At 42.6% G+C, this 17,004-nt stretch overlaps 1 protein-coding gene across 1 annotated transcript in view; it reads left to right on the forward strand.

The window, feature by feature from the left end:
• The window catches only part of POLR3A (RNA polymerase III subunit A), a 61,817-nt gene that overhangs the window by 22,326 nt on the left and 22,487 nt on the right, over positions 1 to 17,004 (forward strand). Inside the window, exons 12-19 of the mRNA XM_070946420.1 lie at positions 825 to 894; positions 1,637 to 1,764; positions 2,594 to 2,732; positions 5,351 to 5,515; positions 9,171 to 9,343; positions 10,567 to 10,678; positions 13,544 to 13,662; positions 16,253 to 16,390. Of these exons, the coding sequence (XP_070802521.1) occupies positions 825 to 894; positions 1,637 to 1,764; positions 2,594 to 2,732; positions 5,351 to 5,515; positions 9,171 to 9,343; positions 10,567 to 10,678; positions 13,544 to 13,662; positions 16,253 to 16,390 (1,044 nt within the window). The remainder of the gene's footprint in view (positions 1 to 824; positions 895 to 1,636; positions 1,765 to 2,593; positions 2,733 to 5,350; positions 5,516 to 9,170; positions 9,344 to 10,566; positions 10,679 to 13,543; positions 13,663 to 16,252; positions 16,391 to 17,004) is intronic.

Here is a 17,004-nt window from a genome sequence, read left to right on the forward strand (position 1 = left end):
TCAGGGGTTGCCACAAAGAAAAGGGGGTCAAATTATTCTCCAATGCACCTGAGAGCAGGACAAGAAGCAATGGGTGGAAACTAATCAAGGACAGAAGCAACTTAAAACTAAGGAGAAATTTCCTGACCGTTAGAACAAATAATCAGTGGAACAACTTGCCTTCAGAAGTTGTGAATTCTCAAACACAGGAAGATGTTAGATTTAACATCTTTAAGAAGATGTTAGATAACCATTCGTCTGAAATGGTATAGGGTTTCCTTCCTGAGCGGGGGGGTTGGACTAGAAAGACCTCCAAGGTCCCTTCCAACTCTGTTATTCTCTTCTATTCTATTCTATTCTATTCTATTCTATTCTATTCTATTCTATTCTATTCTATGAATGGTTACAGGAATTGGGAATGTCTAATCTAGTGAAGAGAAGGACTAGGGGCGACAAGATAGCAGACTTTCAATATTTGAGGGGCTGTCACAGAGAAGAAGGGGTCAATCTATTCTCCAAAGCACCTGAGGGCAGGAAGAAACAATGGATGGAAACTTATCAAGGAGAGAACCAACCTAGAACTAAGGAGAAATTTTCTGACAGTAAGAACAATTACTCAGTGTAATGGGTTACCTCTAGAAGTTGTGGGTGCTCCATCACTGAAGGTTCTCTAAAAGAGTTTGGACAGCCATTTGTCCAGAATTGTATAGGGTCTCCTGCCTATGTTTGTTTTGCTGGTTTCAGGTGTGACTTGGCATAAAGAAAGATAGAGTCCAGGTATTTACCTTGATAAGGAATTTCTGGGAGGAAAACTAGTGTAGAAATAAAATATTTTCTTTTCTCAGACCAAAGCCAACTTGGTAACACCAAGGAATGGAGAACCGCTTATTGCTGCAATTCAGGATTTTCTGACAGGTGTGTATTTTAAGCCATATTACCAATAGCAGTTGCATTTTATTAATTTCAGTCTCAGATATGTCTTTGTAAAATAACGGGGCATAACAAGAACATTTTATTTTAGTCTGTCCAAATGTTTCATTTTTCCAATGTTTTGGAAAACAAAACCAAATATATATATATATATATGAGACCCGAGGCGAAAAATAGAAACGAAGATCCTTTTTTCTTATTTTTTTTGTTCACCTGAGCCTTTAGGGAACTTATTGTTAGAAGAATGTTGGGAGTCTTTTGCTCATGATTGAAATAACATTTCCTCTTAAATTAAGAAATTAATACAATGTCACAAGTTGTTTTTTTTTCTCTTGAGAAGATTGGTATCAAAGTATGTCTGAAATAGTTATGTATGAATTGCAAATGCATGAACCTTTGACCACTTTTTCTGAAAGTTTTCCCCTAAAAATTTCTGCTTTTGACATAGTCTTTACAGCTTTATAAACGTGAAAGAAAATGTGTGTATATGAAGAAGGAAAGTGCCAGGCATAAAATATTTAAATTCTTTTTAATCACTTTTTTTGCTCTTTTATCTTCTTACCATGTAAATGATCTTTGTTAAATAAATACATTGTTTTTTATTTTGGGGTTGTTTTACCTCATTGTTCTGCATGATGTCATGGTACAAAAACCTGAGACCTGATAAAATGCACCTAGTTGAATGCTTTTTCTTTCTTTCTGGATTTTTAAAATTTTCATGTTTTAGGTGCTTATCTCCTCACACTAAAGGACACTTTCTTTGACCGAGCAAAAGCCTGTCAGTTGATCGCCTCTATTCTGGTGGGCAAGGATGAAAAAGTGAAAGTTCGCCTCCCACCTCCGGCAATTCTTAAGGTATGGCAGAGAAAGAGAAAGAGTGAGAGTGAAGAAGGGAGGGAGGGAGGTAAAGAGAGAAAGGGAGGGAGTGGTAGAGAGAGGGAGGGACGGAGGAAGAAAAGGAGGGAGAATGGGGAAGAGAGAGGGAAGGACAGGGAGAAAAAGAGAGAAAGAGGGTGAAGGGAGGAACGGAGGAACGGAGGGCAGGAGGAAAGGAAAGAGAGAAAGGGAAAGAGAGAGAGGAAGGGGGAGAGAGAGAGGGACAAGGAGAAAAAGAGAAAGAAGTTGGAGGAAGGGGAGAGATGGGAAGGGAGAGAGAGTGGGAGGGAGGGAGAAAGAGGAACAGAGGGAGGGAGAGAAAGACGGTGGAGGGAGGGAAATGGAGGGCGGGAGGGAAGGAAAGAGAAAGGGAGAGAGGGAGGGGCAGAGGGAGAGAAAGACGGTGGAGGGAGGGAGAGATGAGGGGGAGAGAGGGAGGGAGATAGAGTGGGAGGAAGGGAGGGAGGGAGAAAGAGGAATAGGGAGGAAGAAAGGGTGGGAGGGACAGAGGGAGAGAAAGGCGGGAGGGAAGGAGGGAGGGACAGAAAGGGAGGGAGAGAGAGGGAGAAAAAGAGAGAAACGGTTGGAGGGAGAAAGAGGGAGGGACAGAATGTGTGTGAGAGAGAATGAGGATGAATATGCTTGAATTCAAGCTGCCCATCTGGTTGGTCCCCTGTGCTCGACCCCTCCATTCCTGGCTCGTGGCCTTCAGTTGCCAGCTCATCTTCCTCTGAACTAGCATCTGGAGAACATTCTTCCACATCCCTATTTGTAATCCTTTCCTCTTGGCCTCTTTTCTTTTTTTAAGCCGGTCACCCTGTGGACAGGAAAGCAGGTCTTCAGTATCATTCTGAAGCCTGGGGACAGTTGTCCAGTCAAAGCCAATCTCAGGACCAAAGGCAAACAATACTGTGGCAAAGGAGAAGATTTGTGCAGTAACGACTCCTGTAAGTAGTAAGGCTCCCCTGATTTGTTATCATGCTCGTAGATTGCCAGGATTTCTTGAAGAGACTTTACTGTTAGTTTTGCAACAGTTTTTTTTTTTAAATTTATTTTGCAAGCTGCAAAAAACAGGAAAGAAAAATAAAGTTTTTGTCAAGACGGATTGTTAAAGCAATTTTCCTTTTATTTAACGTTACTTTCCAAATGCTTAAAACTAGATTCTTGTAGTTACTTGGATCTAGTTTTTAATGTTGAATTGTATCCTATCGATGGTTTAGAACTTCCTCCCTTTGGAAAGAATTTGCATAAAAATTCACCTGTTCACATTCTATACTGAGTTCTTTTCCAAAGGGATGGTTTATAGGGAGAACGACTCATTTTGTAAGACCTCATCTGATAAGTAGAGACACGGTGGCTCAGTGGCTAAGATGCTGAGCTTGTCAATCAATCAATCAATCAGTCAATCAATCTTTATTACAGTCACACACCAACAAATAAAAGCATTAAAACAATAGCACTAGTAGTACAACAATAATAACAATAAATGTTTTAAAATAAAAATTTAATATTTTAAAATTTAGAAAAAGTACTTCCTATATGTAAGGGACATGGTGGCTCAGTGGCTAAGACTCTGAGCTTGTCGATCAAAAGGTCGGCAGTTCAGCGGTTCGAATCCCTAGTGCTGCGTAATAGGGCGAGCTCCCGTTACTTGTCCCAGCTTCTGCCAACCTAGCAGTTTGAAAGCATGTAAAAAATGCAAGTACAAAAATAGGGACCACTTTGGTGGGAAGGTAACAGCGTTCTGTGTGCCTTTGTCATTTAGTCATGCCAACCACATGACTACAGAGAGGTCTGGCTCTTGGGCTTTGAAACGGAGATAAGCACCGCCCCCTAGAGTCAGGAACGAATAGCACATATGTGCAAGGGGAACCTTTACCTTTATATGATAAGTAGAGGTTCAGGTAAGTTAACATACTGAATAGAATAGAATAGAATAGAATAGAATAGAATAGAATAGAATAGAATAGAATAGAATAGAATAGAATAGAATTTTTTATTGGCCAAGTGTGATTGGACCCACAAGGAATTAGTCATGGTGTATACGCTCTCAGAGTACATAAAAGAAAAGATACATTCATCAAGAATCATAAGGTACAACACTTAATGATAGTCATAGGGAAACAGTCAATATAAATCTTAAGGATACCAGCAACAAAGTTACAGTCATAAGTGGGAGGAGATAGGAGCTTAAAAATAAGCAATCAAATCATATTAGGAAACAGTAAATATAAATCGTAAGGATACAAGCAACAAAGTTACAGTCATGCAGTCATAAGTGGAAGGAGATGGGTGATGGGAATGATGAGAAGATTAATCATAGTGCAGACTTAATAAATAGTTTGACACTGTTGAGGGAATTATTTGTTTAGCAGAGTGATGGCGTTTGGGAAAAAACTGTTCTTGTGTCTAGTTGTTCTGGTGTGCAGTGCTCTATAGCGTCATTTTGAGGAGAGGAGTTGAAACAATTTATATCCAGGATGCGAGGGGTCTGTAAATATTTTCACAACCCTCTTTTTGACTCATGCAGTATACAGGTCCTCAATGGAAGGCTGGTTGGTAGTAATTGTGAAGTAATTGTTACAAAAAACAAGCAGAAAGAAAAAAAAGCCTTGTTTATTTGATTTCAAGTGTGTCTGTAACAAAAGATACTTCAGGGCATATAAGGTGAGAAATTTCAGGTACACTATGCTATCTAAACGTAATGAACCTTTTCAAGTAGCCGTGTCTACTCCTAGGCTAATAATAATAATAATAATAATAATAATAATAATAATAATAATAATAATAATAATAATAATAATAATAATAATAATAATAATAATTTTATTTCTATACCGCCCTTCTCCCGAAGGACTCAGGGCGGTGTACAGCCTATTAAAAACACAAAAATATACAGACATCAATTAAAAAATAATTAAAATTATTAAATAATTTCGCCCCAAATTAAAACCCAAAAAATTTAAAACACCCAATTTAAAATCATTTACATTGATAGCCCGGCCTGGCAGAACAGCAGGGTCTTGAGGGCACAGCGAAATACACGGAGGTCGGAGATCTTGCACAATTCCAGGGGCAGTTCATTCCACAGGGCAGAAGCTCCCACAGAGAAGGCCCTCCCCCTGGGTGTCACCAGCTGACATACCTTGGCCGATGGTACCCTAAGGAGCCCCTCTCTGTGGGAGCGGACTGGCCGGTGGGAGGCTACTGGTGGCAGAAGTCGGTCTCGAAGGTACCCGGGTCCTAAGTCATGGAGTGCTTTAAAGGTGGTGACCAACACCTTGAATCGCACCCGGAAGACCACTGGGAGCTAGTGCAGCTCGCGCAGGAGAGGTGTCACATGGGCACAACGAGTCGCGGTCATGGCAGGTGCCGCAGAATACCATAAACATGCAGCTGCTTTTAAGAGTTTGCAGACAAGTTCCCAGATTGCGCCCCTTGTGTGCTCCAAAGCCCCTTTTTGGAATTACATCAATAACTTTGCACAGCTGAGCAAGGAAGGATTGAAGCTGCCTCCTCCTCCAAAATGTTCCGTTGGCCAACTAAATGGCATTTTGTGTTTCAGATGTTGCAATCCACAACAGCGAGTTGATGTCTGGCAGCATGGACAAGGGAACATTGGGATCCGGATCGAAGAATAATATATTCTACATTTTACTGAGAGATTGGGGCCAAGTTGAGGCAGCTGATGCTATGTCAAGGTTAGCCCGGCTGGCTCCTGTCTACCTCTGTAAGTATCTTGAAATGTGCTTTTCCTCTTTAATTTGATGCTACCTTTGAATTTTCCTTTGTTCTTTTGCCACTGTTGATTTTTATCTTCACAGTGATGCAGTAAAAGAGATTAGTTTGGGTCGGCCCAAAATATCCTCCCGCTGAGTTTCTATGGAGATTCTCAGTCATCCAGGTCATGGTTGTCCCAAAGGTGCTTTTTTTCAAGTGGCAACTGGACTTTCTGGTTTTTCTTTTGAAGACGTTTCATTTCTCATCCAAGAAGCTTCTTCAGCTCTGACAGGATAGTGGGGAATGGAAGGATTTACATTCCTTACAGACAGCTGGTCATTTGCATCCTTTTAGAGGGTCCTTGAGGGCACCTGGAGGTTTATCTGTGTCCTCAGAGTCACCTAAATGGTGCAAATTGTTGTAGAGCCTTCTTGGAACTGTTGAAAGGACTGTGTTTCTTTCTCCAATCTAAATATAAATATAAATCTTTCCATTCCCCACCATCCACTCAAAGCTAAAGAAGAATTTACAGACCCTTTGCATCCTGGGCATAAACTGTTTCAACTCCTACCCTCAAAACAACGCTATAGAGCACTGCACACCAGAACAACGAGACACAAGGACAGTTTTTTTCCCCCATGCCATCACTCTGCTAAACAACTAATTCCCTCGACACTGTCAAACTATTTACTAAGTCTGCACTACTATTAATCTTCTCATCATTCCCATCACCCATCTCCTTCCACTTATGACTGTATGACTATAACTTTGTTACTTGTATCCTTACGATTTATATTGACTGTTTCCTAATATGATTTGATTGCTTATTTTTACCCTAGGACTATCATTAAGTGTTGTACCTTATGATTCTTGACAAATGTATCTTGTTTTTTTATATACGCTGAGAGCATAGGCACCAAGACAAATTCCTTCTGTGTCCAACCAATCACACTTGGCCAATTTAAAAAAAAAAAATCTATTCTGAAGCTTCTTGGATGAGAAGCAAAACATCTTCAAAGAAAAATCAGACAGTCCAGTTGCCGCTTGAAAAATCACGTTTGGGACATCCTCCGCTGAGCTTTAGAGAAGAACTCAAATTGTTATGGCAGCCTAGGACGAGTGCAAATAGTTGTGTGGCCTTGCACAACGGCAAAATCAGGATCTTATGCTGAGAGCAAGGAACACTTCAAGCAGCAGTTGTTTAGTGATCTTTTTACTTTGCCCTATTAAAGAATCCATCGCTCTCCACACACACATACATATATATATATATATCAAGTGTGTGTGTGTGTGTGTGTGTATCAAATTTATATTTTTGCTGATAAAGAAATAAAGGGAGACTAGTATAGATCTATTTCAAGCTTTTTAGCTCTCATCAGCCAGCCATACCCTTACTTGGATTCGAACTTGGGCTGCCGGCAATTGTATTAACCACTGAGCCACAAGTTCTCCTCAGTTCATCAGCTTGAGCCAGGGGAAAGATTAAGTGTTTACCGAGACACCTGGTCTTCCCCAACATGTGGCTCAGTGGTTAATTCAACTGCCTAACATGCAGGCAGCCCAAGTTCGAATCCAAGTAAGGGTATGGCTGGCTGATGAGAGCTAAAAAGCTTGAAATAGATCTAAACTAGTCTCCCTTTATTTCTTTATCAGGAAAAATATAAATTTGGTATAAAATGGTTTGTCGTGAATGAAATTGCTTGAGGGCTCCTGGATTGGAGCTGAAAGGCAAAAGGGAGCAAAATGAGAAAAGGGAGCACCAAAGATAAATTCCTTATGTGTCCAATGACACTAGGCCGATAAAAAAATCTATTCTATTCTATTCTGTTCTGCTCTGTTCCTTTCTATTCTATTCTATTCTCTATTCTATTTTCTATTCTATTCTATTTTCTATTCTATCCTATTCTAAATACATTCTATTCTATTCTGTTCTTATTCCATTGCATATTCTATTCTATTCTATTTTCTATTCTATTCTATTTTCTATTCTATTCTATTGCATATATTCTATTCTATTCTTATTCCATTGCATATTCTATTGTATTCTATTTCTATTCTGTTCTGTTCTATTCTATTCTATTCTATTTGCCGATACTGCATACCCAAATTTATAAATATTGAATCAAAATATGGTAGTCGTAGGATAAGCCTGGTATCCTATGTGTGATTGTCTCCCCTAACCTATACTTCCATCATAAAGTGGTTGAGAACCAATCCTTTGGAAATATTCTCTTGGGTGTCCAGTGAAAGTACTTCTTTAAAATAACCTCACTGTCAGGGTTCCAAGTAATAGATCCATAGCAAGGAAAACTCGAAGGCAGACGGATTCCTCAAAGAAGAGCTTTATTGGATATATCAATTTGGCACAGATCTGTTGAAAACCGACTCTGAAGGTTCCAGCGGTTTTCACCTAATTAAAAGTAAAAGTTTTCCCTCAATCCCAAACAATCAGTCACATGGTCCAATCAAGGCATTGTCTGTTTGTCTGCTGACATCACTCCTCCCCTCTCTCTCTGGCCACCTGTGGGAATGTCCTTGGTTCCCAAGAGAAAGTATTTTATTTTGGCTACAAAACCCCAGCTATCTCTAACCCCCTCCCCCCATCCCTCAGCTTTAGTGTTGCCACACTGGTATGGCAACACTGAAACTCCAAGATGGCTTTGGCCAGATCAGCTACAGGGTTGACACCCACCCTAAGATCCTAAGGCAGTGGCTCCCAATCTTTTGGGTGCCAGGGACCGGTTCCATGGAGAGAGAGTTTTCCAGGGACTGGAGGGGTTTTGGTTTTGCATGCTGCCTGCATCCCACGGATGGGCCTTTGCTCATTTCCACACCGTAGAACGTTGCCAGTCCACAGACTGGAGGTTGGGGACCCCTGTTCTAGGAAATACAGGTGATATTCTTTAATAAGAGCCTAAAGCATGGGTGGGATTCAGCCGGTTCGGATCGGTTCAGGCGAACTGGATACTAATTTTATATCTGGTTGCCGAACCGATAGTTGCAAGGACTGGCTGGCCCTGTCCACCCAGCCCTTCCCAGGAGTCTCCACGCGGCCCATTTTGGATACCAAGTAAGTGCAGCACCCGCACGGAGGCTCTGGGAAGGTGAAAAACGGGCCTCCTGGAAATTCTGGAAGTCTGGAAACGGGCCTGTTTCTGGCCTCCAGAGGGCTTCCAGACCCATGGGAGGCTGTTTTCACCCTCCCAGAGACTTGAGGAAAGCCTCTGGAGCCTGGGGAGGGCAAAAAACGAGCCTCCCAGAAGTGCGGAAATGTGACCGTTTTTGGCCTCCGGAGGGCCTCTGGAACCCGGGGGAGGCTATTTTTGCCCTCCCAGAGGCTCGAGGAAAGCCTCCAATGCTTGGGGAGGATTAAAACACCCCCCACCCCCGCTGTGGTGCAGGGGCAGAGTAGGCCATGCCCACAATGGCCACACCCACCCAGCAACCAGGCAGAGAACCGGTTGCTAAAATTTTTGAATCCCACCCTTGGCCTAAAGTATTTATTTGTCAGAATGGGGTGACCCAGTCCTATACCGAAAAGAACTTAAAAGTCTTGGCAGCCAGAACCAACAAAAGAATCACCTCGCAATCCTCTCATGTAAAATGTTCTCCTTTACTGCAAGTGTGCTGATGCAGACGTTTGTTCTTTCTTCGCCACTGCATAGCTAATCGTGGGTTTTCCATTGGAATTGGCGATGTCACCCCCGGCCAAGGCTTGCTGAAGGCAAAATACGAACTTCTGAATGCTGGCTACAAGAAATGCGATGAATATATCGAAGCCTTGAAGACTGGAAAGCTACAGCAGCAGCCCGGCTGCACAGCGGAGGAGACACTAGAAGTTAGTTATAACCCCTTATGCAAATTTTAATTTATTTACTAAGTTTATATGCCGCCCATCTCGCCATCAAACGACTTGTCAACTGTCCAGTTGACGAATCCAGAAAGAAGACATTATTTTACCAAGAATAAAAAAAACCAACAACATTGGCACAGAAGAAACAAAACCAGCTCTGCGTTTCCCACACAAAAGCAAGCATAATTATTTCTCCTCTTTCCCTACGGGCCACCCACAGTCCATTACGTCCACTAATCACTTCTGCTGATTTTGTTATGGGAACCTGCTGGCCACGCTGAGACACCTGCTCGGTGTGCCCTTGAGCTGGAAGCAATGTCTCACGGGAACCAACAGATGCTTAGATGCCATTCCCCCCCACCCTCACATTTCATTCTATCCCCCTCCATTTCGTTGTCAAGCCGCGAGCAAAGCGGAATGTATGTGAAAATGCGAGTCAGTCTTAACAGCGAGTCTAAGTGGTTTCCAGCAAAGATAAAACCAACAGTACAAAACATTAAAATATTAAAACAATGAATGTTAACATTAAAATTAACAAAGATAACTGAGGAAGGAAGCAATGTATAAATTAATGAGTAATATGACAGTTTTCCTGACAGAACAGTTAATCAGTGGAACAACTTGCCTCCAGAAGTTGCGAATGCTCCAACGTTGGAAGTTTTTAAGAAGAGATTGGATAACCATTTGTCTGAAGTGGTGTAGGGTTTCCTGCCTAAGCAGGGGGTTGGACTAGAAGACCTCCAAGGTCCCTTCCAACTCTGTTATTCTATTCTATATGCATGTCAAGTTCAGAAATTGGATCCAGCACAGGACTGTTTTCCCTTTAACAGTATTGTAAAGTCTGCAGCGGGTGCGGAGTAGTCATTAAAATTCAAACTCCTGGTTTATTATGATTTGAAATTAAAGAACGAGGCAGCTCTTCTTGATTTCTCTCGCCGCAGAAGCTACGTCCTCTTTTAGTTCTGAAAGAAACACTGCAGGACAAATTCTTACAATTAGTAATCACTAACGGTAGTCTGATCCCCTGGGAAAATTCAGAGCAATTAATCTTTTGTCCGTTATTTTGGGGTACTTTGTTCTATTCCAAACAATATGTGTTGGATTGCTATCTTAAGAATAATGTCTACTTCTGATTAGACCCGGTTATAACGAAATGAAAACAGGCAAATTCTTGTAAGCATCGTTTGTTAATCAAGTCTTTTTCCTAGGCCCTGATTCTGAAGGAACTGTCTGTTATCCGAGACCACGCTGGCAGTGCCTGCCTTAGAGAACTAGACAAAAGTAACAGCCCCCTCACGATGGCCGTTTGTGGTTCAAAAGGTAGGATTGACCATCCAATTTCAGTTTGCTCTCCGTCTATGTTTTAAGACAGCTGGATGCAGCTCAAGCTATTTACGCATATATGAAGTGGACAGCTTGCCTGCATACTCAGACAGAGGTTTCAAAGGCTGAGAAAAGCCTCAGAAACGAAGCTTCAGAAAAAAAAGCCTCTGAAAGTAAGCTTCAGAAAAAAAGCCTCTGAAAGTAAGCTTCAGAAAAAAAGCCTCCAAACAGAGCTTCAGAAAAAAAGCCTCAGAAACGAAGCTTCAGAAAAAAAGCCTCCAAACAGAGCTTCAGAAAAAAAGCCTCCAAACAGAGCTTCAGAAAAAAAGCCTCCGAAACAGAGCTTCAGAAAAAGAGCCTCTGAAACTTCGCTTTTCTGAAGCTCTGTTTCGGAGGCTTTCAGAGGCAGAAAAAAAAGTTTTTTCTGAAACAGAGTTTCAGAAGTTTCAGAGGCTGAAAAAAAAGCAAGGCACAGAGCTCGCAACGAACCTGTTGCTAAAATTCACCTCTGGGAACAGCTGATTGGGGATATTCCAGGAGGCCAATCCACCCGCCAATCAGCTTTTTTCTTATTTTCCTCCCCAAAAACTAAGGTGCGTCATATACTCCGGTGCATTTTATACTCTGAAAAATACAGTATGTCCATTAGGACTTGCAGATTGCTTTTTCAGCTCTGTTTGGTAATTTCTGACCATGGATCATTTAAATCAGATCTTCTCCATGTTGGGCAAACGTGGTCAGAATTGCTGAGGAAGGATTTATTTTCCACTTTTTAGGTGAAAGGTTATGTCTCTTTTTAGTAGACCGCGGGGGCTTCATGGACACATCCCTGTGCGTTTTTTCAGCAGGGATGCAGAAGTGGTTAGCCATTGCTCTCTTTCTGGTTGACTTTCACCCTTCCAGTTTCTCAGGTTCAAGGATCAGGACTATATTTTAGTAGCAACACCAATAGCACTTACTTATATACCTCTTCAACAGTTCTTCACAGCCCTCTCTAAGCAGTTTACAGAGTCAGCCTATTGCCCCCAACAATCTGGGTCCTCATTTTACCCACCTCAGAAGGATGGGAGGCTGAGACAACAGCAGTCACACTAGCACTTAGACTTACCGTATTTTTCGGAGGGTTTTTTTTTTCCTGCCTCTGAAACTTCTGAAACTCTGTTTCAGAAAAAACATTTTTTCCTGCTTCTGAAAGCCTCCAAAACAGAGCTTCAGAATAAAAGCCTCTGAAGCTCTGTGGGCTTTTTTTCTGAAGCTTCGTTTCTGATACTTTTTTCAGCCTCTGAAACCTCCGTTTGAGAAGGTGGGAGGGGCTACATTCAGAGTATAAGACGCACCCAGATTTTCACCCTCTTTTTTTGGGGGGAGAAGGTGCGTCTTATACTCTGAAAAATACGGTATGTACCGCTTCACAGTACTTTTACAGCCCACTCTAAGCAGTTTACAGAGTCAGCCTATGGCCCTCAACTATCTGGGTCCTTGTTCAACTGACCTCGGAAGGATGTCAGGGTTCCAAGTAACACCCCCAACGAAATCAAACTCCAAGCTTGAAGTTCCTCAAAAGCTAATTTTTATTAGAGATGTCATATTGGCACATCTGGGAAAACCCGAATCTGAAAGCTTCCGGGTTTTCCTCACCCAAAAGAAAGTTCAAGTCCTTGCCCTTCACCCACATGTCCACCACACAGCCAATCAGGTACCCTCCGGAACAGAAGATACATCTTCATTCTTCTCAGCACAGCTGCAGGGCACAACGGCCTTGACTTTCTAAAAAGAATTTTATTTTGACTACATATCCTCTTCACTCTATACAATCCCCACCTCCCATTTTCCAACAGTAGAATTTGTGGCAGGCCTGAAGCCTGAAGGCTCAAAGGTAGAAAGATGGCTTCCAGGTCTGACAGGAAGGCTGAGTCAACCACGGCTGTGGGCAGGGTTAGCCTGAAATATTGCATTCTAACCACTGCGCCTCCTAAGTTAAGTTGCAGCACAGAAGATTTATTAAGCCTATTCACAAGAATCTAGTCAACTAAAGTTAAACATTTAAATTGGCACCAAATAAGAAATTCAAAGGGGATTGAACTTGGATTATTTGTGGCAACGTAAGGACTCTAAGCTGATGACATGTTTAACTCTGCCTCCTCCCCCCAGCTCTGCCTACTCTTCTCTACCTACACAGTTCACCCTAAAGCTCTGAGATTTCCCGGGAGGCTCTTCTCTCACCATTATTCAGACCTGGCCATGCTTTGTTTTGTGGGTTTTGTTAGCTCAGCTGGTGGTGTAGGGATTGCTTCACAATCAGTCAGAGACTAAAACCATCTCAAGGAGAATTTATTCACAATGAATGCAACATTATAGGATAGCGCAGGGGTATCAAATTCAAGGCCTGCGGGACCGGCCTGGAAATATCAAAGGCCGCGCAGCCCATATTTGGCCTGTTTTCGGCCAGTAGAGTGCTGCACGAGGCCATGTAGGGAGAAAATGAGGGGGGGGAGCCGCATGCGGCCCCCCGTGCCCCATTTTGGCCGGTAAAATACTGCAGGAGGCTGTTCAGGCACAAAACGGGGTAGAGTTTTGGCCGGCACGGTGTTGCAGGAGGCGTCTGTCGTGTCTCCCCTCCGCCACCCCAACCCCCCACCGGCCCACGGAGGAGAACTACAATGCTGATCTGGCCCTCGAATAAATCCCGTTTGGCACCCCTGGGATAGCGGAACAAGTTTTCTATATTGACTTTTGATATTTTACTTTTCGTCGTAGAATTTGGGGGGGGCGGGGGAAACAGTGTGATAATGTGTTTGCTTTCAGTCAGGAGAAAAAGCTGCCGCTGACCTTCGTTGCTGTCATTTTTTTTTCCCCTCATAGGATCCTTTATTAATATATCCCAGATGATTGCTTGTGTAGGACAACAAGCCATCAGTGGGTCACGAGTGCCCGATGGCTTTGAAAATCGATCCTTGCCTCATTTTGAGAAGCATTCCAAGGTAAGGAGCCTGGGAGGTAGATAAGACCTCGGCAATATTGTCCAATGAAGTTGTGCGGTGAAAACGTAAGATGAAGGGGAACGTTTGATCCAGGTGATGTTGGTGTTGTTATGATCCTCGTCTTGATTCCTGAAGACCACAATCCCTTGCAGTTTTCTTGGCAACATTTTCAGAAATAGTTTACCAGTGTCTTTCATCTTTCCAGATTAAGGGTGAGGGAAAGTAGCTGACCCAAAACCAGAAACAGTTGCCTCCCATGCCTAGAACCATGCCAAAGGAAGACCTAGAACCATGATGGCGAACCTTTTCAGCACCGAGTGCCAAAATGGGAGTGCACGCGTGCAGGGAAGCACTGGAAACCGGAAGAGCAGCTCCCCGTTGCACACATATGGGAGTGCCGGAAACCGGAAGAGCAGTTCCCCAGTGCTCACGTACAGGAGTGCCGGAAACCGGAAAAACAGTTCCCTGGCACGTATGTGCATGCTGGGAAGCTCAGCTTCTGGTTTCCGGCGTGCACATGTGTGCCGGTCCCCTGGATGTCCGATTTCTGGCATGCATGTGCTCTCAAAGACCAGTTGGCCAGCGTGCATACATGCGCCGGAAACTGGAAGCTCAGCTTCCCAGCACACGCATGCACACCAGGAAGCTGCTCTTCCGGTTTCCGATGCTCCCACATGCGCATGTGCACGCCGGAACCCGGAAGAGCAATGGGCGATGGCTGGAGTGCCCAGAGAGATGGCTCTGCGCGCGACTTCCGGCAGGCTTGCCATAGGTTCGCCATCATGGACCTAAAATATTGCTCTCCTTGTTCCTAGTTTAGCATCTTTGGCCACTGTGCCAATCCAGTCTCACAAAATGACAGCTAAGAGTCATTCAAATCTTTCAGGCCTTCCTCTGGATGAAAGTGTTCGGATTATTTAAGAACAGTTGACCTGTGCTATGAAGTTCCTACAAGGATAATAGGACATAATCATTTTGAACGGTTAATAGCCACAATCAGAATGCTGATTGCTGCTGTTTGGATAAAGAACCAAAACACTATGTTTTAGACACAGGACAGAATGTGAATCTTATTCTATAAATACAAGGCATTTCTTGTTGGGCAGCTTGTCCTGGTCTCTTCATTTGGGAAATGGAGAGAATTTTGGGACTTCGGTTTCCTCCCAGGAAGTGGAATCCTGCAGGTCCCACCAGGAAATAGAAGATGCTATTTGTAATGGAATAAAGCTGGAAAAGTTTGGCATAAGGCTTTTTTTTTTTCTACTGGCACCATAACACACCCGCTAGAAAAATACTCAGAATAACAAGGGACCTTAGAGGTCTTTTAGTCCAACCCTCAGCTCAAGCAGGGTACATGGTCCCAGAGTAGCTGTGGTTCTGAAAAAGAATTAAAGTCACACTAAATTGCTTTCGTGGCCTAGGAGAAATGCTGGATAATCTTGAGTAATAATCTTTGCCTCCAGAAGTTGTGGGCGCCCCAACACTGGAGGTTTTAAAGAAGAGATTGGACAACTATTGAGACACAGATTAACAGAGTTGGAAGGGACTTTGAAGGTCATCTAGTCCAACCCCACACCCAAGCAGGAGACACTTCACCATTTCTGACAAATGGCAGTCCAGTCTCTTCTTGAAAGCCTCCAGTGATGAAGCTCCCACAATTTCCGAAGGCAACTTCTGTTCCATTGAATGATTGTTCTCACTGTCAGAAAATCTCTCCTTATTTCCAGGTTGAATCTCTCCTTGCTCAGTTTCCATCTATTACTCCTTGTCTGGCCTTCAGGTGCTTTGGAAAATAGGTTGACCCCCTCCTCTCTGTGGCAGCCCCTCAAATATTGGAAGACGGCTATCCTGTCTCCCCTAGTCCTTCTCTTCACTAGACTAGCCATGCCCAGTTCCTACAACCGTTCTTCGTATGTTTTAGCCTCCAGTCCTCTAATCATCTTGGTTGCTCTTCTCTGCACTCTTTCTAGAGTCTCAATATCTTTTTTATAGTGTGGTGACCAAAACTGGATGCAGTATTCTAGGTGTGGTCTTACTAAGGCTTTATAGAGTGGTATTAGCATTTGCATTAGTATTTGTCTGAAATGGTATTGGGACAGGTGCTTGAGCAGGGGGTTGGACTAGAAGACCTCCAAGGTCTCTTCCAACTCTTGTTATTCTGAGTCTTTTTCTAGTGCATGAGCTTTGATGTGCAAAATTGTGCTAGTTTACTGCTGCTCAGACTTACAGCTTTTGCTAGGATGCACCGTTTCCACTGTTGCTTTCTATAGATTATATACACTCTTCATGTGGCGTGTCTGAAACATTCATAAGGCTGCACAAAAATGCTGTATTACCTTACCAGTTCTGATCACAAGCATGTGTGTTCTTTGAATTATATTTTACCTGCTTCTACGTGATCAGATGTCTTCTGATTTGACCCTCGTGACAAATCACATGGAGCCAATTAGATCGATGTGCTTATTAATTGCCCAATGGCGATCTGAATCTGTGCCCACCAGTACGATTCTAACATGTTAAGCATGCTGACCGTGGAAGTAAATTCTACAGCGATATATTTCAAAAGTTGTTTTTTATTTTCCTTTTTCAGCTTCCAGCTGCTAAAGGTTTTGTGGCCAACAGCTTCTATTCTGGGTTGACTCCCACTGAATTTTTCTTCCACACCATGGCTGGTCGGGAAGGTCTTGTTGATACAGCTGTAAAAACAGCTGAAACGGGATACATGCAGGTAATTGGAGGCACTTTTCTATAGGGGGACCCTCTATGTAGCCAACTGTAAGCATTTATTCTCCGTTAGGTCAAGAGTTATTTCCCTGCCGACTAGTCTCGGTCTCCTGTCTGGTTTCAGTTCTGAGAATAAAGAAATAAATAAAAAAGAAATACCAACCAACTGTTGTATCCACAGTTTTCTGACAGGATGAATATAGCCAAGCTAATTAACAAAACCCGGGGTGTTAGTTAATATATTTGGTCCCTTAAGAAACTTGAATAGAAGATTAGCTTTAGAGTTACATTTCAGTTGAGTAAATGTCTGGTTATAAACCACAAATGTGTAATGTATTGAGATAGAGAGAGAGAGAGAGAGAGAGAGAGAGAGAGAGAGAGAGAGAGAGAGATAGTTATATAGAAATAGAGATAGAGATAGATATAGATATAGATATAGATATAGACAGATATAGACATAGAGAGAGAGAGAGAGAGGTAGATATAGACACACACAGAGAGAGAGAGAGAGAGATGATAGATAGATAGATAGATAGATAGATAGATAGATAGATAGATAGATAATTTACATTTGCTATTCAGCTGTATAGCTGAATAAACATTCTTCTGGATATTCAA

The sequence above is a fragment of the Pituophis catenifer genome, unplaced genomic scaffold, assembly GCF_029215685.1.
Source record: "Pituophis catenifer annectens isolate HBS135680 unplaced genomic scaffold, rPitCat1.0.hap2 SCAF_6, whole genome shotgun sequence".
Lineage (NCBI taxonomy): Eukaryota > Metazoa > Chordata > Lepidosauria > Squamata > Colubridae > Pituophis > Pituophis catenifer.